This window comes from Triticum urartu, chromosome 5 (genome assembly GCF_003073215.2).
Source record: "Triticum urartu cultivar G1812 chromosome 5, Tu2.1, whole genome shotgun sequence".
Lineage (NCBI taxonomy): Eukaryota > Viridiplantae > Streptophyta > Magnoliopsida > Poales > Poaceae > Triticum > Triticum urartu.
In genome coordinates this window covers 656649622-656667730 of record NC_053026.1, presented here as the reverse complement: position 1 = coordinate 656667730, position 18109 = coordinate 656649622, and the positions used below count along the sequence as shown (strand labels likewise).

Below are 18109 nucleotides of genomic sequence, written 5' to 3'. Positions count from 1 at the left end.
GGGAGGATCGGACCACCACCCCCACCTATATGAGGCCCAAATATATGTATGAAAGGTTGGTATGATGTTTAAATACCCAATTCTCAACTCTCACGTGACACCTGCATCACAAACCAGAAATTCCCGGCAGGAAGATTCAGGAGCAAGAGTGGCAGTCTCCCACTTTATGCCAATAGGAGGGAGTCTGGTGAATGCATGAGCTCAAATTTGTTCTGGCATTTCACCATGATCTACCCTAACACAAACAAAGAGGAATTTACCATGATCTACCCTCTCTCGCTATCGGTCAACGCCGTACACCACACGGGCCCCACGAATAGGCTCATCATCGAAAGCAGCATGGGAAGGGTCAAAACACCACCCCCACCTGTATGTTGCCCAAATATATGGATGAAAGGGTGGTGTCGTGTTTAAATACCTGATACAAAACTTGGATATGGCACCAGCCTCACGAACAGGATAGTCTGGAAGGAAGATTCAGGACTTAGAGTGTTGGATCCCCACTTCGTGCCGACTTGGCAGAATCTTGTGAACGCATGCACTCAAACTTGGTCTATTATGTCACCATGACCTAACCTAATACAAACCAAGAGAAATTCACCATGGACAACCCCCTCTTGATGTCAGTCAATGTCGTAGACCGGCCAGCCCCACTAATTCATGGGTGCATCGTCTAAAACCACGCGGGGAAGGGTCAGAACACCACGCCACCTACATGTTGGGTGTTGTGATTTTTAAATACCGAATGCCGAATTTTTATGTGGCACCTGCCTCACAAACCAGATAATCCATCAGGATGATTCAAGACTTATAGTGTTGGTCCCCCCACTTGGTGCCGACGAGAGGTAATCTTGTGAACGCAAGCGCTCAAACTTGGTCTCTCATGTCACCATGATCCACCCTAACACAAACCAAGATGGTACATCCCCGGGATGCGCCGCGGCACCAGCTAGGAGAGCGTCGAGATGGTGTGTCCACCGCAAATATGGAGGGAATTACAAAGTGGCCAATGCAGAGGCACTTGAAATCTCCTGGGGAAAAAATAACCGTAATAGGCGCTAATAATTTGTGAAACTTCTGCAAAATGCCTCTAATTAATTGATGTCATGTGAGATTAGACGTGTGAGAAACAAAATATCATACGTATGAGATATAAAATGATCACAAATAATCAATCAATGTAGTATTAAATTATGTTTGCAAGAGCACAACTCAACAGAAAAAACAAGAATGATGGTTGGGCGATCTTAAATTTCTTAAATTAAAAATGGATCGTATAAACAAGTTGAGTTTTCTTTTCATGTCTCAAAAAGGATCTTCTAGATGTAACTACAAATCAACTTGTATCAACAAAGGCAACACAATTAGAAACCTATCTAGAGAGAGGGTACATCCCCGTGATGCGCCACACCATTTGCTTGGGGAGCGTCGAGAGAGTGTGTCCATTGCAAAGATAGAGGGACTTAGAGCATGGCTAATGAAGAAGCACTTGAAATCCCTTGGAAATGAAAAGTCAACCGTTATAAGCACAAATAATTTGTGAAACTTCTCCAAAATGCCTTTAATTTATACTCCTATATAACTTCGTGATTTTGAGACGTGCCAGCAAAACAATATCATACGTATGTGACATAAAATGATCACACATAATCAACTGATGTAGTACTAAATTAAGTTGGCAAGAGCACAACTCCACATAAATATAAGAATGGTGATTGGCCGGTCTTGAATATCATAATCTAAAAATGAATGGTATAGAAAAGTTAACTTCTTCGCCTGTGTCTTACAAAGGAGTTGCTAGATATAAGTACAAATTAATTTGTATCAGCAGTGAAAACAGAATTAGAAGCCTTCCTAACTAGATAGGGTACATCCCCACTATGGGCCAGGGCGCCAGTTCGGAGAGTGTCGAGTCGAGACGGCGTGTCCATTGCAACGATAGAGGAACTTAAACCATGGCTAATGCAGAAAATCCCTTGGAAATGAAAAATTGACTGTTATATGCAGTAATAATTTGTGAAACATTTTCTGAAATGCCTCTAATTCGTATATAATTGTGTAATTTGAGATGCCCCAGCAAAGCATTATCGTGCGTAGGTGACATAAAACGATCATAAATAATCAATCAATGTATTACTAAATTATGTGATTATTGGTGGCACTTTTTTTCAATATGCCTGAAATTAATATATAACCACATAATTTAAATGTACGGGGAACGGAATTTGAGAATTTTATTCATATTGATTTATTAAAATTAACAACAACAACAACAACAACAACAACAACAAATGATAATGCACGAGGAACAGAATATATAGGAAAATAAGTGAGTACTAATACTCCTCTTTCTCCTGGGCTGGGTGGTAAGGTGTTGGCACGAGCATGAGTGAGGTCTTCTTCCGGTAAGTGAGCACCCCTTCCTCCTCCATGTTCACACCCTCCCGGCTCACCCCGTTGGGCAGCGCCCAGTTGAAGCAGTAGAGCAAGTTGGCAAGGATGTACTCGGCGTTTGCCACCCCCATGGCCAGCCCGGGGCAGATCCGGCGGCCCGCGCCGAAGGGGATGAACTCGAAGTGGCTGCCGTTGAAGTCCACGTCAGTGTCCTGGAACCGCTCCGGGTTAAACTCCTCGGGGTCCTTCCACGCGGAGGGGTCCCTGCTGATGGCCCACGCATTGACAATGACCTGGGTCTTGGCTGGGATGTCGTAGCCAGCCACCTGGATCGGCCGCAGCGTCTCTCTCGGTACGAGTAGTGTTGCTGGGGGATGCAGCCGTAGGGTCTCGGACAGCACCATCCTCAGGTAGCTCATTTTGGGCATGTCAGCTTGGTGCACTCTGCTGCCTCCTCCAGCGGCAGTCCTAATCTCAAGTTGTGCCCTTTGCAGAACCCTTGGTTTCCGGATCAGCTCTGCCATTGCCCAGGTTATGGTCACTGTGGTGGTGTCAATGCTGCCAATGAATGTGTTCTGGAACAAACAAAACGTGCAGCATTATTAGCTCCCTCTGTACTAACAAAATAAAATAAGGTAAGACGTATTTTGGTGTAGTTGGCTAAAAAAACGACCTGCATGCATGTATCAATATTTCTTTACAGACGGAGTAATAGTTAATTAGTTACCATGAGAATGGCCTTGACATGATCTCTGGTGAAGGTTCCTGCAGCGGAGGCGGCGGGCCTTTTCATGATGTCCAGCAGCTCCTGCACCAGGTCCGATCCGCCGCCGCCGGTGGCCTTTCTCCCATCGCACTGCTCGATGATATGCTCAAAGAAGCGGTCGAGCTGACGAAAGACCCTCTGGCGGTGGGCTTTGACGCCGGTGATGCGGTCGATGAGGCGGCCAACGGCGTTGGGGAAGAAGTCTTGGGCAGAGAAGCTACCCAACATGTCCATGGTTGCGTTGAGTAAGGGCACAAACTGCCCCTTGAACTGCTCCCCCGCGTAGCTCTCGCCGAACGCGAACAAGCCCACAATCCGGTCCATGGTGGCGAAGATGTGGGCCTCCAGGGGTACCGGGTTCGGCCCCACCACGGTGAGGGTCTCAATCAGCTTGTCGATCTGAAATAATCAAAACATTCAATCAAGATCTTCTCATTTGCATCCCTCAAAGAAATAAAGATCTTCTCCTTGCAGCTGTGAGAAAAAAGAAAAGAAAAAAAACCTGTGCATCCCTCGCGTAGTAGGCAGACTGCACGCGCCGCCTGCTGAGCAGCTCGATGATGAACAACTTGCGCATCTCGCGGACGTAGTCGCTCCACGGCGAGAAGGCCACGTCCTTGTAACCGTAGGACAGCAGCCCTGGCCCTGCCGACAGGGGACGGCTGCTGCAGTCATCATCCTTGGTCTTGAGGGCTTCCCGGGCCGCCTCTGGCGATGTCAGCACCACCGTCGGCACCATGCCCAGCCGCAGCATCATCACAGGCCCATGCCGCCGGGCCAGCGCAGCCAGGCTCCGGTGCGGCAGTGGCCCGATCTGGTGCAGGTTGCCCACGAAAGGCAGCCTCATGGGGCCCGGTGGGAGCTTCAGGCCGGAGCCCGACCTTCCCCGAAGGAGGAGGAAGGCGAGTGGGACGAGGAGGATGGCTAGAATCAGCTGCCATTGTTGGGGCAGGAGCTGGAGAACAGGTGGGGCACCAGCCACTGCCATTGTTAGGGTAGCAGGAGCTGGATAGCAAGTGAAGGTGACATCGAGCCGGGGGCCTTAAGTAGACATGATTTGGCCTTTGGGCACATGCACATGGACTGTACAGCACACTACCCATGCGTGCATGTTTCATGTTTTTATTTGGAGGGTATGCATGTTTCAACATATTGATCCCATTATCAATTCAAAAAAAAAACATTGATCCCATTATTACTCCATTTCGCTCAACAAAACCCTCAACAATCGGTTCGCTAATTTCATTCACCAAACTCGATCGAGATTTACTTTGTTTTTTGCACGGAAAACTTCCAAACTTACTACTCCTTCCATCCCATAATATAAGATGTTTTTGCAAGCTATGGGACAGAGGGAGTAATTAACTGAATTAAAATATCATCTACTCCCTAATATTAGATCTTTTGGATCACTACTTTAGTGATCTAAAAGATCTTCTATTAGTTTTTAGAGAGGGAGTAACAGTTTAGTTTGAGATATTCACGCTCTTCTCTTCATGAATCGGTCGCTTTCTCCATTTTTACTTTCTCCACATAGCAAATGACATTATCAATTTATCATTCAAACTTTCTTTTAGAAACAGGCACAAGAAACGTCCGTCTTTAAATTAATAAAGTCATCACCAGAGAGTGACAAAATTAAGGGGTTACAAACCAATGGTACATAAGTAAAAAAGTTACAGCTCAACAGAGGGAGGAGCGTAGATCAATCAAAAGAGCACAGACTATCTAGTCTTCAGTGCTTCGAACTTCGGCATGAAGTTGCTTGATCTTGGATAGGATCGAATATGCCTCTTGATCTACCCAGCATGTCCATGGTTGTATTGAGCAAGGGCACGAACTGCCCCTTTGACCTGGTTGTAAGTTTTCCTAACTCTGTTGTTTTTACTGCCAACATTGATTACAAATAGATTGAAAGTTTCTTCCGTAAAAAAAGTATATTTGTGTACATTTTGGAACGTAACCATGCATGCAAAAGACCACATCCAACCAAGGAAGTAGATTGAACTGAATACACATGTCTAGGCGTGCCGAACCCAAGAGCAAACTACATATTGTGACGAAAAAAACAAAATTATGTATTTGAACAGTGACAATTATTTCAAGAAGCACTGCATGCATGGCAATGGCATGTTGTGCTACTGGGACATTATGCTCCAGCTTTTGTGCTCTGCTGGTGTGCCCGCATGCATTAGGGCGGGCGGTCCATCCTCATCTGCTACGTCGTCGCGAACAACCTTGTGTGGACGGGGGACGCAGCCGGGCCTGCCGGGAGTCCCGGGGCATGGCGGCGGAACATCCACGGACGAATGGACGCACGGCGCCTCAAGGGAGGCGTCGTCGCCGACCATGCCCCAGCACGTCATCTCCTTCCAGTCGCCGCCGCCGACGCTCGGGCTCATGAGCGTGACCTGGAACACGGCCTCCCCACGCCGTAAGTCCTCGGCGAGGCTGTCGAGCATGAACCCGGGCACCACCACGGCCCTCCCGCGCGCCACGACGGCCAGGTCCCTCCGCTGCCCCGCGGCCGCGCAGGTCCCCTCGGCCGGCTCCGGCGCCCGGCCGACGGCGAGCGGCACGCGGAGGTAGGAGACCTTCACGGACGTGCCCCTGTCCAGGCAGTAGGGCGCCTCGTCTTGGGCGCTGAGCGAGGCGTCGATGCGGAGCGTGAGGTTGAAGGCCGGTTCGAGCGCGTGCGGCGCGCCCCGCAGGTCCGTGGCCGGGTCCAGGCCCGAGACGGCGGCCACCGCGACGGAGTAGCACGGCGGCGGCGGCAACGTGGCGATCCGATAGAAGCAGTAACCGAAGATGAGAATCACGAGGGAGCCCAGGAAGCCATTGAAGCAGCAGGTTTGGCAGCGGTCGTCGTCCTCCCGCGCCGGCCTCGCGGCCATCGTATCGTAGATGCTATGTATGCTAGGGTTTAGACGATGAAATAGTATGTGATTTGGTGAGGAAGCGGAGGTTACGTCGTGGTTATATATGTACATGGTCTTGAAATTTATATCTGGATCCTGGTTTTCCGTGATGTCTCTGCAAACCCTCGTGCAAGGAAGTTTGTTGGAAAAACACAATACAATCAAAGCACGAGCATATACTTATCCTTATAAAAAGATGCCGATAAGTGTCACAAGTGTGGGCGTTAGAGAGTCCGCCCACACATTTTGTGTGGTGTATAAGAGGAACAGCCAACACACCTACGTGTGGGCAAAACAATTAGCGCCCACACGCCTTTTTTTTCCCCTCCCGATCTCTCTCACATGCGTGCGTGTGGGGAAGTTGATAACGCCCACACGCCCGTATGTCAGGCCTCGTATGTCCTGCTCCCGCACGCCACACGTGACGGGCACCGCGCGCCCGCAGTTGCCATGGTCCAGACTCTCGTCCATGTTCGTTTAACTGCAGTTGCCATATCGCTGAACTACGGTTGACATGTCGGACAATTGCAGTTGCCATGGTTGCTCAACTGCAGTTGCCATGTATGGTCTGATCTAATGTAGTTGCCATGATTTCATAACTTTAGGAGTTGCCACATACTAACACTAGGCAGTTGAGAGAGTTGCCATGTGCTCACAAGCATGCTAGGGCTGTTGCTATGTAAAAAAGGAAGAGTTGCCATCTGCTTACGTGCACGTTAGGGCAGTTGCCATGTACATGCACGTTAGGGCAGTTGCCATGTACCATGCAAAAACATATGACAACTCGGTAAAAGAGAGTTGCCATCTGCTTACGTGCACACTAGGCAGTTGTCGTGTACCCTGCAAAACACATGGCAAACTCGGGTAAAAGAAGAGTTACCACCTGCTTATAAAGCACACTAGGGGCAGTTGCCATGTGCACTGCAAAACACATGGCAACTAGCAGCTTGGGTGTGGGAGAGGAGACGGGCGTGTGGGCGAGATGGCAAGTGCCCACACACTAGCGCTTGTGTGTGCGTGTAAAGTGGCGTGGGGGCGAACTGCTGAACGCCCACACACCAGCCCCTCCTGTGTGGTGAAACGGCCGTGTAGGCGACCGGGTGAACGCCCACACATCAGGCCAGTCCTATGTGGCACTAGAAACATGCCAAGATTCGTGCGCTCACGAATGGACGCGGATCCACGCGTGTGGGCGAGATGCAAACGCCCACACGTGTGGGCGTTAACATTTCCGTTATAAAATAGTACTTGTACGCAGTACGCTGACATGTAGTCGCATTTATTTCCAACTCCAAAGGGTCGCTGGCCTCTTTCCTGTCCGCCCTCTTTGTGGAACTGGATTCTCTAACATTGAGAAGGAAAATTAGAAAAGTTGCAGTACCCTAATTTTCCTTCTTTCTATCCATATGATTAAGGCTGAAATGACTTAAATTAATTTGCAAATTGATGATCTACTGTGTATATTTATAATAATTACATACAAACTAATTGATGATGAAATAAAATTAAATTTAAATTATTTATATCTATAATAAATATCAATAGTAAACAACCTCCTAACTACCTACTAACAGTCCCTAACTGACTTTCGTTCGTTATGTTAGAGGATCCTGTTCTCCTCTTTGTCCCATGACGCATCAAAGTCTCCTCATGGTAACTCTAACCAGCCCATGAAAATGGATACAATTTTTGTTTGTTTTTTGTTCATTTGAGTTGACCGAACGAAGGAGCGCTCCGGGTTTTGACTTTTAAGGTGTCCATGCGTCCAATACGACGGACGCATTTGGTCCACATGATGATTCAGAAATACTTAAAATAAACAGGTATCTACTGCTGCGGCGGCTCTGGTTCCCTTTTGGCGAAGCCCAAGGGAAGGCCTGCCGCTAGCGCCGCCTGCTCTGGCGTCTACTGCTGCGGCGGCTCTGCCTGGCGCTGCGCACATGCACTACGTTGCGCAGATCCAAATACAGAATTTTTCTCAAAACGTGTATAAATTTCAAATAAATCTAGGACTAAAAACACATGTTTTTTTATTTTGTTGTTAAGGAGGCATAATTGGTAGAAACATGTATGATTGGACTCATCATGAAATACATATTATATTAAATTTATTTGGTAATGTAGATATTGATATATTTTTAATATAAATTTGATCAAATTTACAATGTAGGACTTCAAGACAAAGTCTAAGTGCGAGGTAAAAAAACAGGTATCGAGTACACAAACTGCTTTTCCGTGACAAAAATAACTACTACTAAATCATGTGTTTGAGTTCTAATTAATGATCCAAGAATGCTAGCTAGTCCAACCTAATTAATGGAGTATATGAAATCTATTTCCGTCGTCTCATAATATAAAAACGTTTATATAGCAGCATGGCTTGTACTACTACTAGATCCTGCTAGCGTTGTTGCAGTAGATAGGAGCGGGCGATCCATCATCTGCTAGTTCTACGTCGTCCCGAACAACGGACGGGGGACGCAGCCGGGAGTTCAGGGCACCGGCGCGGCAGGCCGGCATCCACCGAGGACTTGACGCATGGCGTCTGAAGAGAGGCGTCGTCGCCGATCTTGCCCCAGCACGTCATCTCCTTCCAGTCGCCGTCGCTGTCGCCGACGCGAGGGCTCAAGAGCGTGACCTCGAACACGGCCTCCCCGCGCCGCACGTCGTCGGCGAGGCTGTCGAGCAGGAAGCCCGGCACGACCACGCCCCTCGCGCGCGCCACAACGGGCAGGTCCCTCCGCTGCCCCGCCGCCGCGCAGGTCCCCTCGGCCGGCTCGGGCGCCCGGCCGACGGCGAGCGGCACGCGGAGGTAGGAGACCTGCACGGACGTGGCCCTGTCCAGGCAGTAGGGCGCCTTGTCTTTGGCGCTGAGCGTGGCGTCGATGCGGATCGTGAGGTTGAAGGCCGGGTCGAGCGCGCCCCGCAGGTCGACCGTGGCCGGGTCGAGGCCCGATACGGCGCCCACCGCGACGGAGTACCACGGCGGCGGCGGCTCCGTGACGACCAGATAGATGCCGTAACCGGCGGACACAATCAAGAGGCCGACGAGACCAAACACGCAGTAGATCGGCCAGCGGACCTCCTCCTCCCGCACCGGCCACGCGGCCATTGATCGTAGACGATGATATGTATGCAAGTTTGCTACGGTTTTGATTAGATGATGAGATGTGTGATTTGGTCAGGAAGCGGACGTACGTCGTGGTTATTATATACTCGTAGTATACACATACGTAGCTAGATTGCGTATATTGTATGTAGTCTTGGAAATTTATGTGGACCCTGGTTCTCCGATCCCGGACGTTCCTGGAGTCCCGTGTGCAAGGAAGTTTGTTGGAAATTTATTTTTGTTTTGTTTAATTCAAACCATGTCTCTATTTATTCATAAAAGGCAGGAATTTCTGCCGAAATAACGTGCAAAATACAATCTGGGGGTTCATTCACCCAAACCTTGCTAAGATTATTTGCTACTCCCTCCTTTGCTAGCCCATGAGCGGCGCCGTTCGCCATCCTCCGGACCCAGGAAACCTTCCATTCCCTTGTCGCCAGCATGGTTTTCACTTCCTTGATCAATGGTCCCAGCGCGGAGAAGTCGTTTTCCTCACTCTGCAGTTTGCGTACCACCTCTTGGCAGTCCATCTCAATGTGCAGCTTAGCGAAGTTTAATTCCCCCGCTAGTTGCACTGCCCTTTTGCAGGCCTGGAGCTCCAACATTGCTGGGTCTCCACCCATTGGATAGAAGTGGCATGCTCCCCCAAGGAAGGCTCCGTTTGAGTTCCTGAAAACTACGTCCCCGCCCCCCTTTTCTCCTCCCTTCTTCGTTGCACCATCGACGTTCACCTTAGTCCAACCATCCTCTGGCGCGCTCCACTTCTGGACCGGGGTTACTCGAGGGGTTTTGCTCTCTCTGCCATTAACCTGCTGCCACTCCTCCACGAGTCTCCTAACCGTCGCAGCCGTATCCCCCGCCTCCTCAATCCTCTTCCCATCTCGCGCATTATTCCGTGCCATCCACAAAGCATATAATCCCTGCACCATTATAGCTCGAGCATCACCCGAAGCATCAGCAAACCATGTCATGAGCCACTGAGATAGCGCACTCTGGGAGCTTACTGACTCCAGCGGGATCGCCGCCGGTGGTCCCAATTCCGAGTACAACACTTTCCAGAATTTTGCAGAGTGGGGACAGCTCCAAAAACTGTGTAAATTTGTCTCCTCTCTTCCACACACAACACAAAACAGCCCGTGTTTGATCTTGCGCCTATGAAGCTCCGAACCCACCGCCAGCCCATTATGAATAAGCCGCCAAGTGTGGATTTTTACTCTACCCGGTGCAACCGTATCCCACAAGTTCATCCAAGCTCTATGATTTGCTATCGAGGATGAAGACCACGGGCTACCTGTTTTGGCCCGTTTCAGACCCATGTCAAGGTGGTAAGCTGATCTGACTGTAAAAACACCATCCTTTGTGCGATTCCATGCGAGGTAGTCCTCCACCATCGGCCCCCACTGATATTTGCAGTATATCGCGTGCTTCCGCTGGAGGGAACATGTTCTGCACCTTATCTGGATCCCACCCGGAGCTAGTTTCATTTAGTAGATCACCGACTCTAGTTGTGCCCGGGACAAACACCTGGCCCAATGGCTTCAGGCTGCCCTTACGCGGCATCCAGTTGTCATGATGTATACAGACTCGAAATCCATCACCAATCCGCCAAATGAGCCCCTCCAGGAGTAGGTCACGGCCATGAAGGATGCTCCTGAACGTGAACGACCCCCCATCAGGGCAAGTGGCATTGAGAATGGAGCCGGCTGAGTAGTACCACACTTTAAGCACTCTTGCACACAACAAGTTTGGTACCTGCAGCAGCCGCCATGCTTGCTTAGCAAGCAACGCTTGGTTGAAAACTTTTGGGTCCCTGAACCCAAGTCCACCTTCTTGCTTCCTCGTACACATTTTATCCCATGCAATCCAATGTACTCGTTTCTCACCATTAGCCTCACCCCACCAGAAGTTTGAAGAAATAGAAGGCAGATTCCCGCACATTTTCTTTGTGAGTTGAAAACAGCTCATGGTGAAAGTAGGAGTAGATTGCAGTCCCGACTTGATCAATACCTCCCTGGCCATCTTGGATAGGCCCTGGCCCTTCCATCCTGATACTTTCCCCTAAGCACTCTCCTTGACGTATCTAAACGTTCCGTCCTTGGATTTTCCCACCACTATTAGTAGGCCCAAGTATCTCTCACTAAGAGCCTCCGATGAAATACAAATAGTTTGCTTGAGAAGCTCCTTATCCCCATCAGCACTACCATTCCCAAAAAAATATGGCAGATTTCTCCAAGTTAACTTTTTGTCGAGAAGCCACTTCATAATCCTGCAAGATAGCACGAAGGCAATGAAAATTGTCTTGGGACCCCTCCAGGAAGACAATACTATCGTTAGCGAAAATCAAATGAGTGACCGTGGGGCCAGTGCACCCAAACGAGACACCCTTAATCTTCTTCTCCTCCTGAGCATGTTTTAGCAAAGCTGAAAAGCCATCAACACAAAAGATAAAAAGATATGGTGATAATGGGTCACCCTGCCGGAGGCCCGTAGATGGGACGAATCTGTGAGAGAAACCACCATTTAACTTCACCGAAAAACTCGCTGTCATGACACACCTCATGATCATCTCTCTCAAGTGAGCAGAAAAACCATATTTTGTCATCACCTTGTCCAGAAAGGTCCACTCCACCCTGTCATAAGCCTTCATCATATCAAGCTTAATTGCACAGAGTGGTTTCCTCCTCTTCCTTTTCCTAATTGCATGAACACACTCGTATGCCAACAACACATTGTCCGTGATTAATCTCCCCGGGACGAAAGCACTTTGCTCCTCCGCAATCAACACCGGCAACACCTCCTTTAGCCTGTTTGCTAATGTTTTTGATGCAATTTTATAGAGTATGTTGCAAAGACTAATTGGTCTGAACTGAGTAAGCATCTCAGGTGAGCCCACCTTGGGAATCAACACAATAACAACGTCATTGAAACCCTCCGGCGTTGTCCTCCTTGCCAAGAAATCCCGTGTAGCTGCACACAGCTCCTCTTTTACCAACGGCCAGTGTCGTTGATAAAACATCATCGGGAAACCGTCTGGTCCTGGGGCTTTTGTTGGAACCATCTGAAATAATGCTTTCTCAATCTCCACATCTGAAAACGGTGCTGTCAACTTACTATTCATATCATCCGTTACCAGAGTCTCAATATGTTATAAAATCTTGTCTCCTTCCCTAGACCACTCTGATGTGAATAGCAACGCATAAAAATTTGCGGCCATCGCTCGTATGCCATCATCGTCCGTGCATTTGGAACCATCCTCCCTCCGTAACGCCTTCACTGTGTTTTTCCTCTTCGTATGCGAAACTCTGTTATGAAAATACTAAGTGTTTTGGTCACCATATGTAGCCAATCCACTCTTGACCTCTGCTTGTAATAAATCTCCTCTCTTTCGTACATTTCATGCAGCTGATCCTCGATGTCCTTTATTTCCTGCTTGTAGCCTGTTCGTAGCGCCCGCTCCTTTGCATCTTTTAGCTGCCATTTTAAATGACCGATTTGCTTTTTTATGGACCCAAAAACCTCCCTGCTCCACTTTTGCGTAGCCCTGGCCATCAAGGCAAGCTGCTGACATGCCACACCCATTCCGGGCTGCATCTGATTGGCCGCATGGGCCTCTTCGAATGCATTGGCCATCATGGCCTCGTAATCCGCATGCCTAGTCCAGGTCGCCTCGTCGTACTAGAAAGGCCTCTGCAGCCGCGCCGATTGGTCGACCAGTGTCGACGCAACACAGACCAATAACGCCTGGTGATCTAACTCCTCCGTTAAAATATGCTGCACCTCGGACGCCGGGAACATCTGCATGGACTACGTCGAGCACGTGGCCCTATCCAATCTGACTTGAATGGATAGTCAGATTGGATAGGGCCACGTTCTCAGGGTATCCGTTCACTTGGCATAATAAGAGAGATGGGGCGGACAATATTCAAGTTAGATTGGATAGGGCGACGTTCTCGGCGTTGTTCATGCAAATGTTCCCGGCGTCCGAGCTACAATGATACGTCTCCAACGTATCTATAATTTTTTATTGTTCCATACTATATTATATTCTGTTTTGGATGTTAATGGGCTTTATTATACATTTTTATATTATTTTTGGGACTAATCTATTAACCGGAGGCCCAGCCCAAATTGCTGTTTTTTTGCCTATTTCAGTGTTTCGCGGAAAAGGAATATCAAACGGAGTCCAAACGGAATTAAACCTTTGGGAATGTGATTTTTGGAACAAACGTGACCCAGAGGACTTGGACCCTACGTCAAGAAAGCAACTAGGAGAGCACGAGGCAGGGGCGCGCGCATACCCCCTGGGCGCGCCCTCCACCCTCGTGGGGCCCATGTTGCTCCACCGACGTACTTCTTCCTCCTATATATACCTACATACCCCCAAACTAACAGATACGGAGCCAAAAACCTAATTTCTGTACCCGTGAGATCCCATCTTGGGACCTTTTCCGGCGCTCCGCTGGAGGGGGCATTGATCACGGAGGGCTACTACATCAACACCGTAGCCTCTCCGATGATGTGTGAGTAGTTTACCTCACACCTTCGGGTCCATAGTTCTTAGCTAGATGGCTTCTTCTCTCTCTTTGGATCTTAATAGAAAGTTCTCCATGATTCTCGTGGAGATCTATTCGATGTAATCTTTTTTTGCGGTGTGTTTGTTGAGAGCGATGAATTGTGGGTTTATGATCAAGTTTATCTATTTACAATATTTGAATCTCCTCTGAATTTTTTTATGTATGATTGGTTATCTTTGCAAGTCTCTTCGAATTATCAGTTTGGTTTGGCCTACTAGATTGATCTTTCTTGCAATGGGAGAAGTGCTTAGCTTTGGGTTCAATCTTGCGGTGTCCTTTCCCAGTGACAGCCGGGGCAGCAAGACATGTATTGTATTGTTGCCATCGAGGATAACAAGATGGGGTTTATATCATATTGCATGAGTTTATCCCTCTACATCATGTCATCTTGCTTAAAGCGTTACTCTTTTCTTATGAACTTAATACTCTAGATGCATGCTGGATAGCGGTCGATGTGTGGAGTAATAGTAGTAGATGCAGGCAGGAGTTGGTCTACATGTCACGGACGTGATGCCTATATACATGATCATACCTAAATATTCTCATAACTATGCTCAATTCTATCAATTGCTCAACAGTAATTTGTTCACCCACCGTAATACTTATGCTCTTTAGAGAAGCCACTAGTGAAACCTATGGCCCCCGGGTCTATTTTCCGTCATATTAATCTTCCAACACTTAGTTATTTTCATTGCTCTTTTATTTTACTTTGCATCTTTATTTCTCTTTATCATAAAAATACCAAAAATATTATCTTATCATATCTATCAGATCTCACTCTCGTAAGTGACCGTTGAAGGATTGACAACCCCTTTATGGCGTTGGTTGCGAGGTTCTTATTTTTTGTGTAGGTGTGAGGGACTCGTGCGTGATCTCCTACTGGATTGATACCTTGGTTCTCAAAAACTGAAGAAAATACTTACGCTACTTTACTGTTGGGGACCGTTGCAGAAAACAAAAATTTTCCTACGGTTTCACCAAGATCCATCTAGGAGTTCATCTAGCAACGAGTGATTAGATGCATCTACGTACCTTGTAGATTGCGAGCGGAAGCGTTCAAAGAACGTGGATGAGGGAGTCGTACTCGACGTGATTCGAATCACCGAAGATCTTAGCACCGAACGGACGGCACCTCCGCGTTCAACACACGTACGGAACAGCCACGTCTCCTCCTTCTTGATCCAGCAAGGGCAGAGGAGAGGTTGAGGGAGATGGCACCAGCAGCAACATGACGGCGTGGTGTTGATGGAGCTGCAGTACTCCGGCAGGGCTTCGCCAAGCGCTATGGATGAGGAGGAGGTGTTGGAGAGGGAGAAGGAGGCAACCAAAGGTGTGGGATGAAAGCCCTCCTTCCCCCACTATATATAGGAGGGCCAAGGGGGGGGCGTCGGCCCTAGGAGATCCAATCTCCTAGGGGGGTGCGGCCAAGGGGGAGGAATCCCTCCTCCCCAAGGCACCTAGGAGGTGCCTTCCCCTCCTAGGACTCTTCCTCCCTTGAAACCCTAGGCGCATGGGCCTCTTGGGGCTGGTGCCCTTGGCCCATGTAGGCCAAGGCGCACCCCCTACAGCCCATGTGCCCCCCCGGGACAGGTGGCCCCACCCGGTGGACCCCCGGGACCCTTCCGGTGGTCCCGGTACAATACCGATAAACCCGAAACTTGTCCCGATGCCCGAAACAGGACTTCCCATATATAAATCTTTACCTCCGGACCATTCCGGAACTCCTCGTGACGTCCGGGATCTCATCCGGGACTCCGAACAACATTCGGGTTACTGCATATACATATCCCTACAACCCTAGCGTCACCGAACCTTAAGTGTGTAGACCCTACGGGTTCGGGAGACATGTAGACATGACCGAGATCGCTCTCCGGTCAATAACCAACAGCGGGATCTGGATACCCATGTTGGCTCCCACATGCTCCACGACGACCTCATCGGATGAACCACGATGTCGAGGATTCAAGCAACCCCGTATGCAATTCCCTTTGTCAGTCGGTATGTTACTTGCCCGAGATTCGATCGTCGATATCCCAATACCTCGTTTAATCTCGTTACCGGCAAGTCACTTTACTCGTACCGTAATGCATGATCCCGTGACCAGACACTTGGTCACTTTGAGCTCATTATGATGATGCATTACCGAGTGGGCCCAGTGATACCTCTCCGTCATACAGAGTGACAAATCGCAGTCTCGATCCGTGTCAACCCAACAGACACTTTCGGAGATACCTGTAGTGCACCTTTATAGTCACCCAGTTACGTTGTGACGTTTGGTACACCCAAAGCACTCCTACGGTATCCGGGAGTTACACGATCTCATGGTCAAAGGAAAAGATACTTGACATTGGAAAAGCTCTAGCAAACGAACTACACGATCTTGCGCTATGCTTAGGATTGGGTCTTGTCCATCACATCATTCTCCTAATGATGTGATCCCGTTATCAATGACATCCAATGTCCATAGCCAGGAAACCATGACTATTTGTTGATCAACGAGCTAGTCAACTAGAGGCTTACCAGGGACATGTTGGTGTCTGTTATTCACACATGTATTACGATTTCCGGATAATACAATTATAGCATGAATAAAGACAATTATCATGAACAAAGAAATATAATAATACTGCTTTTATTATTGCCTCTAGGGCATATTTCCAACATTTACCGCATCACCCTTTCTCTTTAAGGAAAAACCAACGCAGTGCTCAAGAGGTAGCATACAACATATTTTGACGGAGGAGTCAGGTCACCTGGCGTTATTTATCTGTGTTGCATCGACACTGGTCGACCAATCTGTGCGGCCGCAAAGGCCTTTCCAGTACGAGGCGACCTGGACTAGGCATGCGGATTATGAGGCCATGGTGGCCAATGCATGGGAAGAGGCCCATGCAGCCAATCGGATGCAGCCCGGAATGGGTGCGGCATGTCAGCAGCTTGCCTTGATAGCCAGGGCTATGCAAAAGTGGAGCAGGGAGGTTTTTGCATCTTTTAGCTATTGGAAGTTGTTTGTTGTAAGGGAAAGTAATATATTCAGCCAAGTGATTTTAGCCTTGCGATCTGTGTGTTTAACTTCAGCACCGTAGTGCTAGCAACGAGTCATTTGCTAGCTAATCAAAATGAGGATTTATAAGTTAAAAAATACGGATTTATATTACATAAAAAATCAAAGGGGCATGTTACGCATTCGCCGACGGATATCTTTAAAAGATTAGCCGGTTCGCGAGCCGTCGGATTTGCCACATCAAGCGAGTTGAGCGCGCCGCCAGTACTGCAACACAGGTCTTGTTGCAAAATTATTTCTGCAACATAGGTCTTGTTGCAGAATTATTTTGCAATGGCTGTTTTGTCGAAAAAAAATTACGACTATGGTTTTGTTTCAACTTTTCTGCAACTGAAGTCTTGTTGCAGAAAATTTCCGTAACAGAGGTTTTGTTACAAAACTAGACCCGTCATAGATCATTGCAACACCGGATATGTTTATGAAACATAGCCTCTATTTTGGAAGCGCGTTCAATAAAGAACAACATGTAAGCCATTAATTGAACACGTGTCATGCAGTGGAGGTGATGGACGCGTCCACTACGATCCGCCGGATGACGGTAAGCTTTTCCCAAAATCAAAATGTCCGGGTTGATATCCATGCAAATGCCGGCTAGGCATCATTGATGCATTTGGGACGTGCGCCGTTGCAAGCTAGTAGAATTTTGGTTGTTGCTAGCGACACTGCAAGCCGGATTTACAACCCTACAAGACCAACTACTGTTTCCGCAAAAAAACAAAAAAAGAAACTACTGTCCCCCCCCCCCCAAAAGACAAACTACTATTGTTGCCTGCCGTTGTTTCTATATCTTTTTTACAATGCCAGTTTGTTGTGTTGCAAAAATGAGCGACCGTGAAAGGTTGGCGACCCAACACTGCAAAGGTTGGCAATCACAATTATTTAAATGATGCTAGACAACGATTTTTGCAAAACAACATGACAATGCAAGGTCGGTGATCACCACAAGGCCGAACATCATTGTTGCAAAACCATGCGATGTTAGAAGGCTGGACAATCGTTGCTGCAAAAGCAGCCGACGCTGCGAGATCGGCGGTGGCACTTTGGTATTGCTGCGGAATGGACCATAGTGTTGCAAAGCCAACTGACGTTCCACGGTTGGCGATTGCTATTTTTAATTTGATGCCAGACAACCATTGTTGCAAAGCCGCACGATGTTGCAAGGTCGGCAATCACCACAAGACCAACCATCATTGTTGCAAAAGCACGCGACCCTACAAGGTCGGTGATCGCTACAAGACCGAACATCATAGTTGCAAAAGCGCGCGCCGCTACAAGGTCGGCGAC

At 48.3% G+C, this 18109-nt stretch overlaps 1 protein-coding gene across 1 annotated transcript; it reads right to left on the bottom strand.

Annotated features, from left to right (window-relative positions):
- Window positions 1-2210: 2210 nt before the first annotated feature.
- Window positions 2211-4182, bottom strand: LOC125506544 (4-hydroxyphenylacetaldehyde oxime monooxygenase-like). Its single transcript, XM_048671337.1, has 3 exons — window positions 3663-4182; window positions 3122-3559; window positions 2211-2969 (listed from the first exon to the last, which is right to left on the bottom strand). The coding sequence occupies exons 1-3, from the start codon at window positions 4146-4148 to the stop codon at window positions 2337-2339; spliced, it is 1557 nt and encodes a 518-aa protein (XP_048527294.1). The 5' UTR covers window positions 4149-4182; the 3' UTR covers window positions 2211-2336.
- Window positions 4183-18109: the final 13927 nt, after the last annotated feature.